The sequence below is a fragment of the Neltuma alba genome, unplaced genomic scaffold (genome assembly GCF_004799145.2).
Source record: "Neltuma alba isolate B1F8T4 unplaced genomic scaffold, ASM479914v2 tig00011134_pilon, whole genome shotgun sequence".
NCBI classification, from domain to species: domain Eukaryota; kingdom Viridiplantae; phylum Streptophyta; class Magnoliopsida; order Fabales; family Fabaceae; genus Neltuma; species Neltuma alba.
Genome location: NW_021635870.1, coordinates 24,033 through 40,161, shown reverse-complemented (window position 1 = coordinate 40,161; position 16,129 = coordinate 24,033). Strand labels below are relative to the sequence as shown.

The following is a 16,129-nucleotide window of genomic DNA, read 5'->3' as shown; positions in this document are numbered from 1 at the left end:
CTGTAATACTGACGACAATATCCTGTTGAGACAAAAGTTATCTTCAAATCGTCTCATACTTACCACAAGACTTCATATTATGGTTTCTTGGAAGTCACCCCCTCAAGGTTGGTGTAAACTGAAGGTTGATGGAAAGTCAAAAGAGGGAAAGACGGGATGTGGATAGCGAGGAATGGATTAAACGTTATGTTAGAAGGGTTGGAGTCGTGCTGGGAATGGGGTTTTAACATGCCATCTGTCGTCGAAGAAGATCCGAAGAAGCAATGGGCCAGAGTGGATAGTTGAAGTTCACCATATATATATATATATATATATATATGAATAGAGGGAAAGCAATAATGTGTTGATGCTTTACTGCCTTAATACAAGGGCAAGGAACAACGAAGGCTATCCGGAATAGTCCTCTGCCCGCTGTTAGAGATATCTTGCAACTCAGCTCATCGTGACCACCAGTTGTGCCGCGTTTGTTTTAGGAGTAGTTCTTTAGAAAGTCAGGAATAGTGAGGGGACTAGTGAATTAGAAACAGGGGAGAATTGGCAAAAAAAAAAAAAAAGGAAACGGGAGAATTGTGAGGAGCAAAAGACGAGATTCCCCTAATATTTTAGCTTCAAACGCTCTCTATTTGATTCAGGGGATATCAGAGGGTGTGACATAACAGAGATTTGATGGAAGCAGATATTAAAGGCTTTGCTATCCAAACCTGCCAAAGCCTAATCAAAGCGGCCACTGGAATTAATGAATTAAATGAGTAAATTTGCAACGAATACGGGATGGGCCACTATGTTGTGGGCGGTGTAAAGTAAAGCATGGGCTTCTTGCAAGTAATTGAACAATGAGGGCCACTGAAAATGTGGCCTACAATTAGATCTGCATGCCTCACTTTCAATCACGTGAGGCAGTTAAATTAACAACACGTCGGTTCATAACTCCCAAATTTGTGAGTTTGAATGCAACGCGGATACGAGAATTTTGTTAGTGAATAATTTATTTCCAACATCAACTCGGTAAAAAAAAAAAAAAATCATGTGAGCTTGGATGCATATCTACTTTTTACTCTCTTCAATCATCCTCCACGTCTGATATAGAATATTCCATTACTTCTGAAACTTAAAATCCATCACTTGAACATCCACAAAAAACAAGTATACCCAAAAAAAAAAAAAAATCATGTGAGCTTGGATGCATATCTACCTTTTACTCTCTTCAATCATCCTCCACGTCTAATATAGAATATTCCATTACTTCTGAAACTTAAAATCCATCACTTGAACATCCACAAAAAACAAGTATACCCAAAAGAAAAAAAAATTACAGACAACAAAAAGAAATCTTAATTTAGAGCCTTCTTGCTCTAAACCTCAAACAACCTGAAATTTATACACTTCTGGTCTTCTTCTTTTTTTTCCTTTTTCTTGTAAATCAAATTTCAACTCTTCCGAGGTTGAAACGAGACTTTGTTTGGAAAATAATGTCAAATGGAAAAAATTTAAACCAAGCCAAAAGGATTAATTGATCAATGATCATCAACCAGTCACCGGTGATCATGACCGCGTGATCAAAACGAAAACTTCCAGATCTTGATTCGGAGGTCCACCTTACACTCGGAGTCCGTCACCGACGCCACTGACGGAGTCTTCCTGGCAGGCACCTTCCCATTGATTCCGTCACATGTCACTCTGATTCCCACCCTCTTGCTCTTCAGCCACTCCATCTTCATCTCCACCTTGGTGTCCATCTGAATCACCACCGGGAACCCACTGGCCATCTTAAGACCCGATCTCAGCGAAGTCAACGAATCCGTATCCAGATCTCGAGAGTCCGACAGCACCGCTCGCAGGCTGCTCTGGTTGTTCTTGTCCGACGTGAAGGCCGGGATGGATCCATTCCCGATCGGCACGGAGTTATAGAATGCGGTGACGGTGAACGGTTCGTAGAAGAAAACCAGGTGGTTGTTCGGGTTATTGGCAATAAGGGTGAGATTGAGAAGAGTGGTGAGGTGAGAGGAGGAATCAGCGGATGTAGCGAGCTTCATCTTGGCAATGCGAAGGTTGGTGATGGAGAACTGGGGTCGGTGGGGACGGTAGAGAACGTAGAGCACACCACCAACAATGGCAGCCAGCAGAATAAGAGCCAGAACACCGATGACGCTCCAGAAACAGCAGCAGCAGCAGATGCTACGGCTGGAGCGTCGGCGACGGTTGTACTGGGGAGGCCGGTACATTGGGCGGGTGGGGTTGTAAAGTTGAGACTTGACAGGGCCGGGATTGGAGTTGGAGGAGGCGCCATTACCGCCAGCGGCGGCGGGTTTGGAAGATGGATGGACTCTGTCCGTCATGTTGAAGATAATAAGGAACGAGAGATGTGTTGAGTGTGAAGAGAATAAGCGGTGGCGGAGGCCAAGAAAAGAAGCTTTGCTGAAGAAAAAGAGAGAGGAGGGAGGAGCTGGATTGGTACTGAGCACCAAAAGAGATGCTTCCACTCCACCACACACAAATCAATTTTGATTTCATTAATTTCTGCATTTGATGTGAGCAAGATTTTCTCCCTTCAGTTAAAACTTGAATGCCAAGCATGGTATGTCCTGTTATTTAATTACTCATTCTGTTTCTTATTATAAGAGACATTTGATGTTTATGGTATGTTTCTATATATAAGAGATACTTAAAAGTTGTCTCTATTTTTTTGTATTGATTTCCTATTTTACCTCTATTTATTTTGTCTCCAACTCATACTCTCTCTCCTTCTCACTTCTCTTTCTTTTAATAATTTAATTGTTCTCTCTCGTACTCTCTTTCCTTATTAATGGGGGTATTGTTGGAAAAAACATTATATTTTTTATATATTAATTGTTCTCAACTAATTTTAATCTTTTTTTTATTAACATAATTTAATTATTTGTCTCTTATAATAAGAAATGGAGGGAGTAATTTTTTTCGCAAACAAAGGTTCGCGCTTCTCTATTTTAAGTTATTTCTCCCTTTCAGGATTTGGTGAGGGGGCTTCGATAACGTGGGATTGAGTGAATTTTCAGGAACATCGAAGGTCCCCTTTAATTTGTCCTTTTCCATCTTTTTTTGGTTAAAGCATTGCAAATATAACCTCCAATCATGAACAGCTGGGAAGACAAATGACCTTAATTAATACTACAATGTAGTATTTGTAGTTGACACATCGCACTGCGGGCTGTTGACTTGACGGCACACTTGGATGTGCGATCCGAAGTGTTAAATTTCGAGTGGTCAAGTGCAGTTTATAATGATGACGGGTTGATTTAGCATGCACCATGACCTTAATTACGTAATTATTATCATTGTTTCTTTTACGTCACTCCAAAGATATATATAGTAGTAGCTAGTTACTAACATAAAATTTAAATAGCAGCAGTAAATTCCTGTGCCTTGTAAACATTGGCGGATGCTGGCCCCACCATTTCTTAGATTCTGAGCACTGGGAGGTCTAGATCCGTCATTGCCCAAGTATCTAAATATCTTCCTTTTTTTTTTTGTGTGGACTTGGAGGTCACAAAATTATGTAACATGTTCTCATTGCATGATATGTCGATGATCAATGTTCAATGTTCAAATTATGGTGCCACGAACAACTTCAGTCATTCCTGTTACGATAATATCTCCTGGGGACATTCACGTTTTCGTTGTCATCCTTAGGCAGAGACGGTAAGTTCTAACCAATTTGAATTCAGGAATAAAAACAGTATAAACCATTGAAGATGTTAGCTGGGAATTTGAATTCTTCCAACATCATCAACCAGGAAAATATGACTTGAAGAAGAATGTGAAAGTTAACTCGAAGGAAAATTTCTTTATTTTCTTTTTTGCCCCAGTATACAGCCGTCTTAACATCTCTCCCATGCACAGGCGTGCATGAATAGAGAGTAGTGTCGTATGTCTGAAAGCAAATCAGTTGTTCATATATATAGGGAAACCCTAAAATATAAGGAACTAACCCTTGTACGTAACAGCGAAATGCTGGTGATTCCCTTCAAGAAGTTGAATCTCAAATATTTACACACAAAACTAAACCGAATGAAATGAGGCCGTGGCATAAATGTAGATCTCTGTTAAGAAGACGCCAATAATAGTATAGTAAGTGGCGATGCATGTGCGGGGGAACAGCCTCATGATTGTGAATATATATATATATATATATATATATATATATGGGCAGCCAGGAATAGAGTTGTTCAAGTTAAAGGGAAGCGATAGGGAAACGAAACAGCATGCGGAGCTGGCAAATCTCTCTCTAGTATCCACCATGTGCCCTTCCTCCTTGCTTTGTTGGTTGGACTTACCCCTTACGCGCAAGTTAGCACAGTGAATAATGGAAATGTAAATCACTAATTCCAAATCTTCCCCAACCGCTCTGCACGACGCATGCTACTATACAGTCCATGCTCACCGTTGACACATACAGCGAATACCAATAAATATGCTCAATGCTTCTTGCTGATTGGGTGGGGAGCAATTCGTATTTGACCCGCCCCACCTTCACCGATTCCACTCACCCATCCAGTACCAGTACCCAAAAATATAGAGCAGCACCAGAAACCATGCCTCCTCTCTTGGATCACTCCGAAACTGCAGAGTACGTCTGAATAAAAAGAGTCCCTAAAATACTTGCCAGTCTCGCGCAATTCCTCTTTGGTCAGAGCATCAATTATGTTGAGCCTCTGTTTTCATTCTCTTGTTCACTTTTCATTTTTTGTGAGCCCGTTCAGTTCATCCCATGCACATCCGGAAAAATTACGGCAGACACATTTTGTGTCGTCACCGTACACAATCAACGTAATTTCCTTTGACACCTGGCAGATAGATACCATCTCACAGGCTCAAATTACTCCCAAAATCATTTCCATCGCTCACATCATGGTTCCTTTCATACATGTTTTCTTGTTTACGCAACCCACCTCAAAATCATGTTAGTCCAGCAATGAGCACACTGGATTCAGTCCCCGAAACCCGGCTACAATTTCCGCGTCTCGAAGGATTCCAAGAGAAGATGAACAATCTTTACGCCAAACCACCCCAAAAAAAAAAAAGAAGGGACAAGCGACAACAAGGCCGAAGCAGCCCGAACAATTTTTTTTCCAAGTACAATCCGATCCAACTACATGGCCCATTCTTGGAATCCGAATTAAAACAACCTTTATCTTTATGCAGTTCCCTCGCGTCCATCAATATGTGGTGTTTCCTATGTAGAATTGGCGGTCATTTTAGGCAAGGCTAAATATGGACAGCTCCTTCCTCTTTTCATCTTCCGTCTCCTGAGCTGTTGTTGCGGCGGGGAATCATAAAATAATATGCTAATGCTTTCAAGTTTCACCCATGACAATAAAAAATAAAGGTGAATACAGCGGGGAAAGTGGAAGCGGAAAAGACAAATGAAAGATCCTCACGTGAGTTACAGCGAATCCCCCGAATGTTTACCACAAACACTATTCTCTCTCTCTCTCGGGGGCCCAAATCAGATAAACACGGCTCCATGATTTCACTTCCGCACAGCCACATCAGATCACTCCCTCATTAATGCGCCCATTTCAATAATAAAACCCTATCAATCTAACTGGGCTTCCCCACCACGTGCCTCCTCTTCTCTCTCCACCTCTTCCACCGTCTCCCCACGACAATGACCATTCTCAAGTTCCCCCCTTTATCTTTTCCCTTTTAAACTCGTTTGGCGGGACTCCCCTGGATTTACTATTATGTATGGATTATTGTTTGCGGTCATCCTATATATCCTCTAACAAAAAAGATATTTTGTTAAATGATTAGCATGGCTATACCTCAATAGTGATTATTGGTCCGAACGGGAACATGGAATACATATTACCAGAAATGCCCTCATAAAGCTAAAATGGGCAGAAAGCCAGAAACGCATCAATGACTCGCCGAGAATGGAGTAACAATAAGGGTCATATATGTAAAAATATTAAGCTTCAACATCCCCCGGCATCTGACAGACTAGTTTCGTTTTAGTACAAAATCAAATAAAAGCCCTAGTTTTACTTTTACAGGACCCAATTCTCAGATTAATAACGAAAATTATAGCAGCAAACCCACCCAGCAAAAAGGAAATCCCATTCCCTGTTGTTACTTTCCGCTTCCTCTTTGGATTACTTCCTTGTACCTCATTATGGAATCAAGCCTCTGCAGCTTCAACTGCTGCTTGAACTTGTTGATGAAATCGTCCGCCTTCGCGTCCACCTCCTCGTCTGCCTCCGACTCGCTCACCTTCGCCTCTCTCATGGTCGCCGGCCGCCGATTCTCTACAATGTCTTCTTCCCTAAAATGCGAGAATGCCGATTTTGTGGTCGCCGACTTCTTCATCTTCCTGGGAAGCTTTTCCAGCACCTCGCCGGACGCCGGCTTCGTGTCCGACTTAGTCCTGCTTACGTGAACCCCTTGCAAATCGCTGTAAACATCATCAAGAGACAGCTCTAGCTCGGTATGCTGGATTTCCCCGACACCGTCCTCCTCTTCTACCTCTCCATCGCTCTCCACCACCGGCGCATCGTCCAAATGGTGTTTCTCCTGTTCAACAGCATTCGGCAACTCAAAATGGCTGGCCGGTTCATGAGTTGCGTCAGGAGAGGAGAACCTGGAAGAAATGGGGTCAGTAGGGAAGTAATTATAGAGGTTGATGGACTTGAGCCTCTGAAGCATAGATGGAGATCTCGGAAGCGGAGGTTGAGGAGCTTCATGGGAGGTTTGAAATTCTGAGGTGTGGTGAGGGGATTCCTGGGATCTGTAATTGTAGAAATTGATGGATTTGAGTCTCTGTAGGACAGAGGGAGATCTAGCGAGTTGTTGAGGGGGACGGTCGTCGTGAGATTCTGGTTCGTTATGGGGTCTGTTGTTGGCGAAGGTGGAAGTAATGAAAATGGTGCCAATCATGAGCTGGAGGAGGAGGAAGAAGACAGTGGGAGTGAACCAGCTGTAGACGACGGCCCAGATCGAGGGAGTAGATGATACAGATTCTCCAAACATGGCTCTCGGAGGGCGTGGGAGACGACAGCCAACAAGGGGGGAGAGGGAGGGAGGGTATGTACTGAGAAAGTGATGTTGTCTCTTTCTCTCTCTCTCTCTGCCCTTAAGGGAGATGTGGGAGGGAGTGGTAAAAATTGGAAGTTGAATAGGGGTATAAGTGGGAAAGACTGTTTAAGGCGGGGCAAGTGGGCTCCCCATAGATTTTGGAATGGTTGGGGGAAATCGGGATCTCGAGAAACACGTGGGGACATACCATAGGTCTCACAAACAAACAAGATTCCAGAAAACGACGGTTTTTTAAATTTTTTTTGTACAAAGACAAATGGGCTAAAGACCAGGAAAATACAAATAAACTAGTGGATCTTCCACGTCTTCAGTTGGGCTGGTGTTCAGCCCAACCATGAGAACCAGCCTGCATGCTCAAACCAGATTCGCCAACCAGCCATCACAAGCATGGGCCTCTCTCCATGTATATGCATAAATCTGACCTGCCATTCACTTCGTCAACCGATGGGTCGGGGGGGGGGAAAGTACCTCTTGTCTAATAATTAATTTTAAGTTTAGGAATTTTAGAAGCTTAACCATGTCAATGAATTTTGTCAGTTTTATGACATAGAGTGTAGTTTTTTTCCGGTTAATTTTTTTATTTATATAATTAAAAATCTAGATTCGCCTTTTATTGTTCTGGTCATAAAATACTTTTGTATGTATTTTAACCTACGTTTTGGATGGACAGAAAGGCGGGAAAAAGGGAAAACGAGACGGAAAGAATAAGGAACAGTATATTTGCCTATTTGGATAGTAAGAGATGATATGCAAAGTGAAGATGCAAAGTGAAGGGGTAAAAAAAGAAACGTGAGGCCTACGTTTACTCCTAAAAGCTTTTTTCCGAAGAAGTTGGTTTATAAATACTAATTCCAGTTTTTAATATAAAACCTTGTTTGATTTTTATTTTGGTTCTAAATATAAGATCCTAATTCACTTTGTGTCTCATATTTATGTAATTTTTTCTAAGATAGTCCTTCTAATAATTGTAGTTTTAGCCAATACATTTGATTAGTAAAAATATTATATGAAAGATAACACATATTTATTACAAATAACTAACTTAACTTATTTCCTTAATCTCCTCAAATTAGTCAACTAACTCTTATAATTAAGACCGGAGGCAGTATAATTTTTTCTAACTTTTTATGTTAACGGCACATATTAAGATAATAGGTTTTAATACAAGTGATGGAAAAAGAAGATTTAGAAAAATTAATACACATTTTTTATAAATAACTAATCTAATTAAATGTTCTAAATATCTGCAGGTTAATTATGTGATTACTATATTTAAAATCGGAGAGAGAATAATTTTGATAGGGAGAAGAAGCACGCACATGAACAATACAGTTGCTGCACTAGACACACGCCCACAGAAAACAACTGAGGGGCAACGAAATCAATGGATGCTTTAGAGGCAACTAGTAAAATGCAATGATGTCATGTGGCTTCAAAGGTCAAGGTGGCAAGTTCCGTGCCTTGCAGGGATGCCAATTGGCAGGCAACTTGTGATCTGACATGTATGGTTTTGTAGAAATGATCCCTCTTTTAGGGGCCACAAACAATTCATTCGCAGCACGCCATTGAAAAACGAATATTATGATGATTTGACTTGAGAAAGCTTCGTTATTGATAAATTATGCATATATATATCCTCATCTATATAAATAAATAACATAAAATGCTCTAATCCAAACCTCTTTTCTCCATGCTTCTCCGTTCAATTGTTAGTTTATTTTGTTTTTTTTTTTATATAAACAAGTTTATTTTGTTAAGCAGTATGTTTTGAACCGGATAAAATATCCCTATTTACTCCTCCGGTCCTAAATGTAAGACCCTTATACACTAGTGTGTATAAGGGTCTTACATTTAAGACCAGAGGAGTATCATAGATGTTGTTTAAAAATTATTCGGGTTAAAAAAAATTGAATGCATATACTTTAAATTCAGCCTATACTGCATCACTGCTGGTTTTGAAAAAAGAAACACAGCCTCAAATGGAAAAGAGCAGTCATTTTTCATGGCTGGTCAGAGCAAGCTCAATGCTCAGCTTGGCAATTACAAATTTACTGGGCGCGTCAAAATTACGTGAGAACCCTTCTCATGTAACGCGCCGCAGATGTGATAACTTTTTTTTGGACCAAAAAAAAATATATTCGGATGCGAGAGTCAACGTCACTCCGGACCCGCACATGCGCCGCTTATCGTTGGATCCACGAAATATTTTTGGCTTCCTTGATGCACACAGCCACCTGAGGAATCGAGTTGGAAAATTTATACATAAAATCAATATTCGCTTTTTTAATTGCAATAAAAAAAATATGGAGAAAATTTGTGACAGATCATTTTGTAGTCCATATAGGCATAGTCTTTGTTTTCTGGGCCAACACGCAAGGAGATAAGTTGTAGTTCGCCCTACGAAAGCTCTTCCCCTGATTTTTTTTTTGGAATTAATTAATACTCCCTCCGTTCTTTATTATAAGAGACGAATAACCGAATTACGTTGATCAAAAAAACAGTTAAAATTAGTTAAGAACAATTAATATGTAAAAAGTATAATTTTTTTCCAAAAATATCCTCATTAATAAGGAGAGAGAACATGAGAGAGAACAATGGTAATTTATAAAGAGAAAGAGAAGTGAGAAGAAGAGAGAGTGTGAGTTGGAGACAATAAATATGGGTAAAATAGGAAATCACCACAAAAAAGTAGAGACAACTTTTAAGTGTCTCTTATATATAGGAACATGTCATAAGCACCAAATGTCTCTTATAATAAGGAACGGAGGGAGTAATTACTATTACTAATATAGTAATATCTATTACAAATTTCTTTGGTATATAAAATTAAAAAAATAAAAAATACTTTGAAAATGAAGGAAAAAGCCTTTTATACGTTGCAACTTAAAAGATATTTAAAAAAAAATAGAGAACGTATTCCTGATTAGAAAACAGTTCAAATCTTTTCCTTAAAAGTTTGATATAATGACAGACACAGTGTTTAGAAGCAGAATGGGAATGTTTTTAGAAAATAAAAAACAAAAAGAAGATGCCGTGTATAAGTATCCAAAACAAGACCCCAAATCATGATGTGCATTTTTTTTTTTAATTGCGGTGGTTTTCGTTCTCTTTTGTTAAGTTTTACATTCAGTTTAATTTAATTTAATTTAATTTAATGTCCTCTCTGCTTGTCTATGGGGACTGGCGCCATCCACTAAGCGAGAATTAACATGATACTTATTGGGTGATAAATGTCTCAACGCAAACACGATAAGGACATTTAAATTCAAAATATCACTTCGTGTTGAATCGGGCCGCTCGGGGTTTAATCTTTTAATACTACCTCCGGTCCTTGATATAAGACCCTGTTTAACTTTTATTTTGGTCCTAAATATAAGACCTCAATCCATTTTGTCTCTCATATTTACTTAATTTTTTCCAAGACAGTCCTTCTAATAATTATAGTTCTAGTTAATGCACTTGATTAGCAAGGATATTTTAGGAAAGATAATACTTATTTAGGACAAATAACTAATTCAACTTACTTCCTTAATCTCTTCAAATTAGTTAACTGGCTCTTATAATTAGGATCGGAGGTAATATTTAAATCTATATATGATCGTGATGCCTTTTCAGTTAAACGAAAGAAGATGAATTTTCCATCTATCATCTATCATTAATAACTGTTACTGTTGTTGTCGTAAATTATTTTTAAATTCATGAAAAATGTTATTAGGTTTGGGTGGGTACGTGTCTCCAACAATAACCCTGCTGACCTCAACAGTAGCAAAATTTTTTCTCTTTTTCAACCAACAAGTTGACTAGCATCAAATAAACATGTTACAATATCCGGTGAAGTATATCACTTTGATTTTATAAATAGGTTGCTTATATTTCATTCTGGCAAGCTAAAAAATACATCAAAATAATAATTTTCTTACATTTATTTTCATCAAAGAAGGAATATTAAAAAAAAGCGTTGTACATTTTCGCTCATTTATTTATTTTTTTTTGCCGTATTTAAAATGGATAAAATAAAAAAAAGTTATTGGCATTTTTATTTAGTACAAAACTTTTCTCCTACCAGTGAATACATTTAGCGGCTTCTTTATGCAGACATTATGACGTAAAAATTAAAACCAATTATATGTAGGGCGGATAAGGCCCACAGAACCGCCTTGTCTTCGGGCCCAACAGAGAGAATCTGGAATGAGGTGAGCACGATTCCTTTTTTTTTTTTTGGCCAACGATGTGAGCACGATCTTAACTTGTATGGGAAAAGGCCTGAGAGAGAGAGAGAAATAAAAGAAAGATGTTAATTAATTTAATAAGGTAGAAATAAAATAAGGGAACCGCCAGGGGCTGGAGAGTGGGGATTTCATAATAATAATGAAACAATGTCGACATTGTCGCGCTAAATCGAATCCAAAGGGTCAGTGAGCAGAGCATCTACCCGCTTCTTCCCACCCTTTCTTTCTTCAAAATGACGACATTCTCTCTCTACATCTTTCCCACTCTCTCTGCCTTCTCTTCTCCTCCCTCACCTCAACTCTCTCCCACCACTTCATTCCACCGTCTGCGTTCTTACCCGCCATAATTCCGTTTTCGGTCGCCTCCCTCCTATCTATCACGTCTCTTATCGTAGCCCTTCTTCCTCGTGCTTATAAATGTCAGATTCTTCTCCATCCTTCTCAACCGCTTCCTCTCTCTTCTTCCTCGCCTTTTAAAACCTCCTTTATTCCAACCATTTTTTCTCCCATGTCCGTAATTGAGGTTGGTTTTTCTTTACCCCGATCCCTTCTCTTTCTTTTTCCCTTTGCCGGTTTGGATGTTTACATTATTGCTTATTGCTGCTCATACTCCTTTTGTTCTCTTCTCAGGATCTCTGGTCGATGCTCCAGCTTGAGCGTCCTTTAGGAAACTCTCGCTCGTCAGGTAACGCTTGATTTCCTCTCTCTCTCTTTCTCACTCTCTCTGTTTTTTAATTTCTTCCCCCACCCCCTGTTCCTGGATATATAGAGCCAAGATGAATAAAATTCTTGTTTTATGGTCCGTGTTTCTGCTGCGATCAATGAGCGAAGAACTGGATGCAATTTGAAGTAACTTAATTTCCCAGAAGGAACTGAAATTCTCACATGAACGCCGGATGTGCAATGCGAAATCTTAGTATTTGATTTATTATTTTTCTTCCCCTTCATAGAGTTTAAATTGAGTCAGAGATGTTAAGGGGAGTTTTAAAATCCTGATTTGCATGATTGGCGTAGGTCAATTGTTTTGAAAGGGATTCTAAATTTCTGCACTCGTTTTTCTGCCAAAAAAAGGATCGCTGTTCCAGTATTTACGTGAAACCATGACGAACTCAAGCTGCGGAGGGACCGACTTCGAGCTTTGCCGAGACGACTCCGCCGCATTCGTCCTCAAGTTTGTGGCGATCGCATCCATACTCATCGCGGGGATGACGGGCGTTGCCTTACCACTTTTCGGGAAATATCGGTGTAATCTCCGCACAGACGGCAGCCTCTTCGTTGCCGCGAAGGCATTCGCGGCGGGAGTGATTCTGGCCACCGGCTTTGTCCACATGTTATCGGGTTCGTCGGAGGCCCTGACAGATCCCTGTTTGCCCAAGTCATGGTCGAAGTTCCCCTTCACCGGTTTCTTCGCCATGATCTCGGCCCTCTTAACACTCTTGGTTGACTTCGTGGGAACCCAATATTACGAACGGAAACAGGGGTTGGCGCGGGCCACTGAAATCCAAGGACGGGTCGGGACGTCAGAGTCGGGTGTGGAATCGGGAATTGTGCCCGTTATTGAGGTTAAGGACTTGAGTGGGAAAGTATTTGGGGAAGAAGATGGCGGTGGAATGCACATAGTGGGGATGCATGCACACGCCGCGCACCATAGGCACAACCACCCACAAGGCCACGACGCTTGTCATGGTGGTTTTAAGGAACAGTCGCATGTTACCGGACACGGCCATAGCCACTCCCATGGATTCGGAGACGATGAGGATGAAAACGGTGCCCGCCACGTCGTCGTTTCGCAGGTCATATACTGCTCTACCTCTGTTTTGCTTCTCACTTTGTGATTCTTAGTTCAGTGTTGATCATGATCTTCCAAATCTCAATTTTCGGACTGCTTCTATGTATAGCAGCTGTCTCGACATTTTGCTCTGCCATTTTTCTTTGTGAAGAAGGCCGTTCGTGCATTGGCCAGTTGGGCCCCTTGAAACATCATCACAATCCTGGTCCTTCGATTCTCTAAACGTTCATCAAATCAACCTGAGTAGAAACTAAACTTTAATTGATTCCCATTTAGTCGACAATTGGTCGGCCAAACAATGTACTCGTAGTTAACAATATCGAGGAACAGTAATGAATAGGTTGTTTAACTATTCTCAGCGTCTTGTTTCTGTCCGAGGAATATTTCTCGATACTGAATAATCGATACATGGGTAATAATTAACAATATCTTGTGTGCTATGTATTTAAAGGAGCATTTGCCATTTGGAACAGTAATGAATAGTTGTTTAAAAATATAATAAGAAAGAAAAAGGGTAGGTGGGAACCAATATTACAAGTTGTCATGTGTTTTCCAACTTGGATATGCAGGTGTTGGAACTTGGGATTGTATCACATTCTGTTATAATCGGGCTGTCTCTGGGAGTGTCGCAGAGCCCTTGTACCATAAGGCCGCTGATAGCAGCCCTATCATTTCATCAATTCTTTGAAGGATTTGCTCTTGGAGGTTGCATCTCCCAAGCTCAGTTCAAGACCTCATCTGTAACCATAATGGCCTGCTTCTTCGCCCTAACGACGCCCTTGGGTATCGGAATAGGCACGGCGATTTCTTCAGGCTACAACCCATACAGTTCAGGAGCACTCATAACGGAAGGCGTTTTGGATGCTCTGTCAGCTGGGATTTTAGTGTATATGGCTCTGGTGGACCTGATAGCTGCCGATTTTCTCAGCAAGAGAATGAGCTGTAACTTCAGGCTGCAGATAGCTTCATATTGTATGCTTTTTCTCGGAGCTGGATTGATGGCTTCGCTTGCGATCTGGGCCTGATCCCTTTTATTTGTAAGATTCCAGAGTACATAATTTCAGGGGCATTTTTCTGCTCGGTAACAAAGAGAGGGGGAGATAAATAACGTGAAGATTGCCGGGACACATGCTTCATCTACTACACATACGAAGCAAGGAACGCGGGAACAAACACAAGCACAAAGAGTCATCCGTCATTGATGTCCTGCCCTCCTCCCTCTTGTGTGCGATAGAACACCGAGGACTGAGATAATGGTCCATGAATGGTCCAAACTATTGGGCCCAAGATATGTAACTTTAATTGATGTTTTAATGAAATGAATTGAGGATTTGATTATGTTGGGGGGATGTTCTGAAGAATCGTCTCCATGCATCGTCCATTTCTTGCCCTCCTCACTCCAAGCACAAGGAAACTAAGCCTGGACCACTAACTATGTTATCTGTCGCTAATATTATTAATGTTTAGATACAGATATTATTATCAATTAATTAATTTTATTTGAATAAAACTTGCAAATTAAATAATACTTGCTGCTAAATGAACATCACGCATACAAATTGTGCATGGAAGAATGGTCGCCAAATTAATTTATCTGTATGTAATATAAAAATTGTGCAGATGATTTTTAGGATCATATATATAGTACCCGAAACTCGTTGATTCAGGGTAAACAAAAAGGTGATAATTTCATGAAGTAATGCGGTGCCACTGATAATGAACATTAGTTGTCAGAAAATGAGCAGAGTTGGGGCGCCTGTGGAGACTGATAATGGGAAATGGGAAAAGCACAATGCCAGGAATGAAAAAGAAATGTCACCCTGACTAATCTGCCCTCATTCTGGAGTGTGCTGTGATTTCCAGCCCGCACGAGCGTTAAGGAGCGAACTCATTGAATGACTTGGCATAGGATGCATCCAAGAAACGAGCGATGATAATCGACCAAAAGAATGAAATGGTAGCCGATGTTTTATTCGTTTTCTGTGCAATCAGGAAATCACATTGGAAATTAGTATCTTCTGCATACTCAGGGATTTCTGCGCATCATTAGCCATGACTAGAACTATAGGGACGCCCTAACATTCTGATTTTTCATCCATTCAAACTTCCTTTTCTCCTCCACGAGGCAGAAACAAGGCCTTCGGGCAAGCCACATTGCATGGCTTCTTTTATAAGTATATACGGCATTCACTTGCTACTCACGACGGGCCATAAATAAATCCGACTACTTCACAATAGATCGCATTATGATGCTTCTTCTTTGTATCCTTGGGCATCGACCAACATGTTTCTGGCCCTAACTAAAATCAGGCTTCTTTGTGATTCAAAAATACACGCGAGTATTTCCTTCTCTCTTTCCTGGCTTCCGTTGCCTCTTTGTCATGCTGGTTTTGCTCTTGTCGTAAATCTTTCTTCTCGCCTTTTCAAGAAACTAGATGATGAAGTGAAAATTAATGTTGGTAGAATGTGGAATCAGGATAGTTTGAATCATGTCAAAACACTGTTTTAATTTAGTTACCTCATGACTATAAATAAACCCTTTGTGAGTTTAACAGAGACCAGAATTACATGAACGAACGTAGAGTTTGTGATATGATATGTTGCGCGTCTGTTTGTGCGTGGGTGTTTTTTTTTTTTTTTGGGAAGTATCTTGCTGGTGTGCTTTGATTTTTAGCTCTTTTCAGTGAATTTGTCGGTGTATTCTCATTCTTGAATGTCGAACCTCTTTTGTGATATTTTAATGTTATTTAGATCTGTGGATTTAACCTTTGCTTTTCAATATTCCTGTTTTTTCTCTTCTTCATCTTCTATTTTTATTGTTTAGTGAGTTATAAATCTTGAAGAAAAGAATGTTAACATGGGTTGAAAATTCCTTTTCATATTCCTCAAGGCTAAACTAATTTTTTACATCGATCCTGAAATTAGTATAAAAAGTTGTGATCTTTTACGCCAATTATTAAACCTGTCATTATTTTACATGGTAAGTCATTTTCTTAATATACAAGTTAAAAAAGGGAATCATGGCACAAAGTCCGGCAAC

General features: G+C 40.0%; 3 protein-coding genes across 5 annotated transcripts; 1 reads left to right on the top strand and 2 right to left on the bottom strand.

Moving 5' to 3' along the window:
* Positions 1-1,193: 1,193 nt before the first annotated feature.
* Positions 1,194-2,511, bottom strand: LOC114761765 (NDR1/HIN1-like protein 13). The gene has a single exon (XM_028951196.1). The coding sequence runs from the start codon at positions 2,334-2,336 to the stop codon at positions 1,557-1,559; it is 780 nt and encodes a 259-aa protein (XP_028807029.1). The 5' UTR covers positions 2,337-2,511; the 3' UTR covers positions 1,194-1,556.
* A 3,402-nt stretch (positions 2,512-5,913) lies between these two features.
* LOC114761764 (pathogen-associated molecular patterns-induced protein A70) lies at positions 5,914-7,105 on the bottom strand. The gene has a single exon (XM_028951195.1). It carries the CDS (start codon positions 7,003-7,005, stop codon positions 6,109-6,111), a length of 897 nt encoding a protein of 298 aa, XP_028807028.1. The 5' UTR covers positions 7,006-7,105; the 3' UTR covers positions 5,914-6,108.
* Positions 7,106-9,701: 2,596 nt separating this feature from the next.
* LOC114761762 (zinc transporter 4, chloroplastic) lies at positions 9,702-14,427 on the top strand. 3 transcript variants are annotated; one of them, XM_028951191.1, is made up of 4 exons: positions 11,567-11,823; positions 11,931-11,985; positions 12,372-13,093; positions 13,659-14,427. In XM_028951191.1, exons 1-4 carry the CDS (start codon positions 11,809-11,811, stop codon positions 14,112-14,114), a joined length of 1,248 nt encoding a protein of 415 aa, XP_028807024.1. In that variant the 5' UTR covers positions 11,567-11,808; the 3' UTR covers positions 14,115-14,427. The 3 variants fall into 3 exon arrangements, with proteins under 3 accessions (XP_028807026.1, XP_028807024.1, XP_028807025.1); XM_028951193.1 differs by lacking the exons at positions 11,567-11,823; positions 11,931-11,985 and adding an exon at positions 9,702-9,707; XM_028951192.1 differs by lacking the exon at positions 11,567-11,823 and having other exon boundaries at positions 12,315-13,093.
* Positions 14,428-16,129: the final 1,702 nt, after the last annotated feature.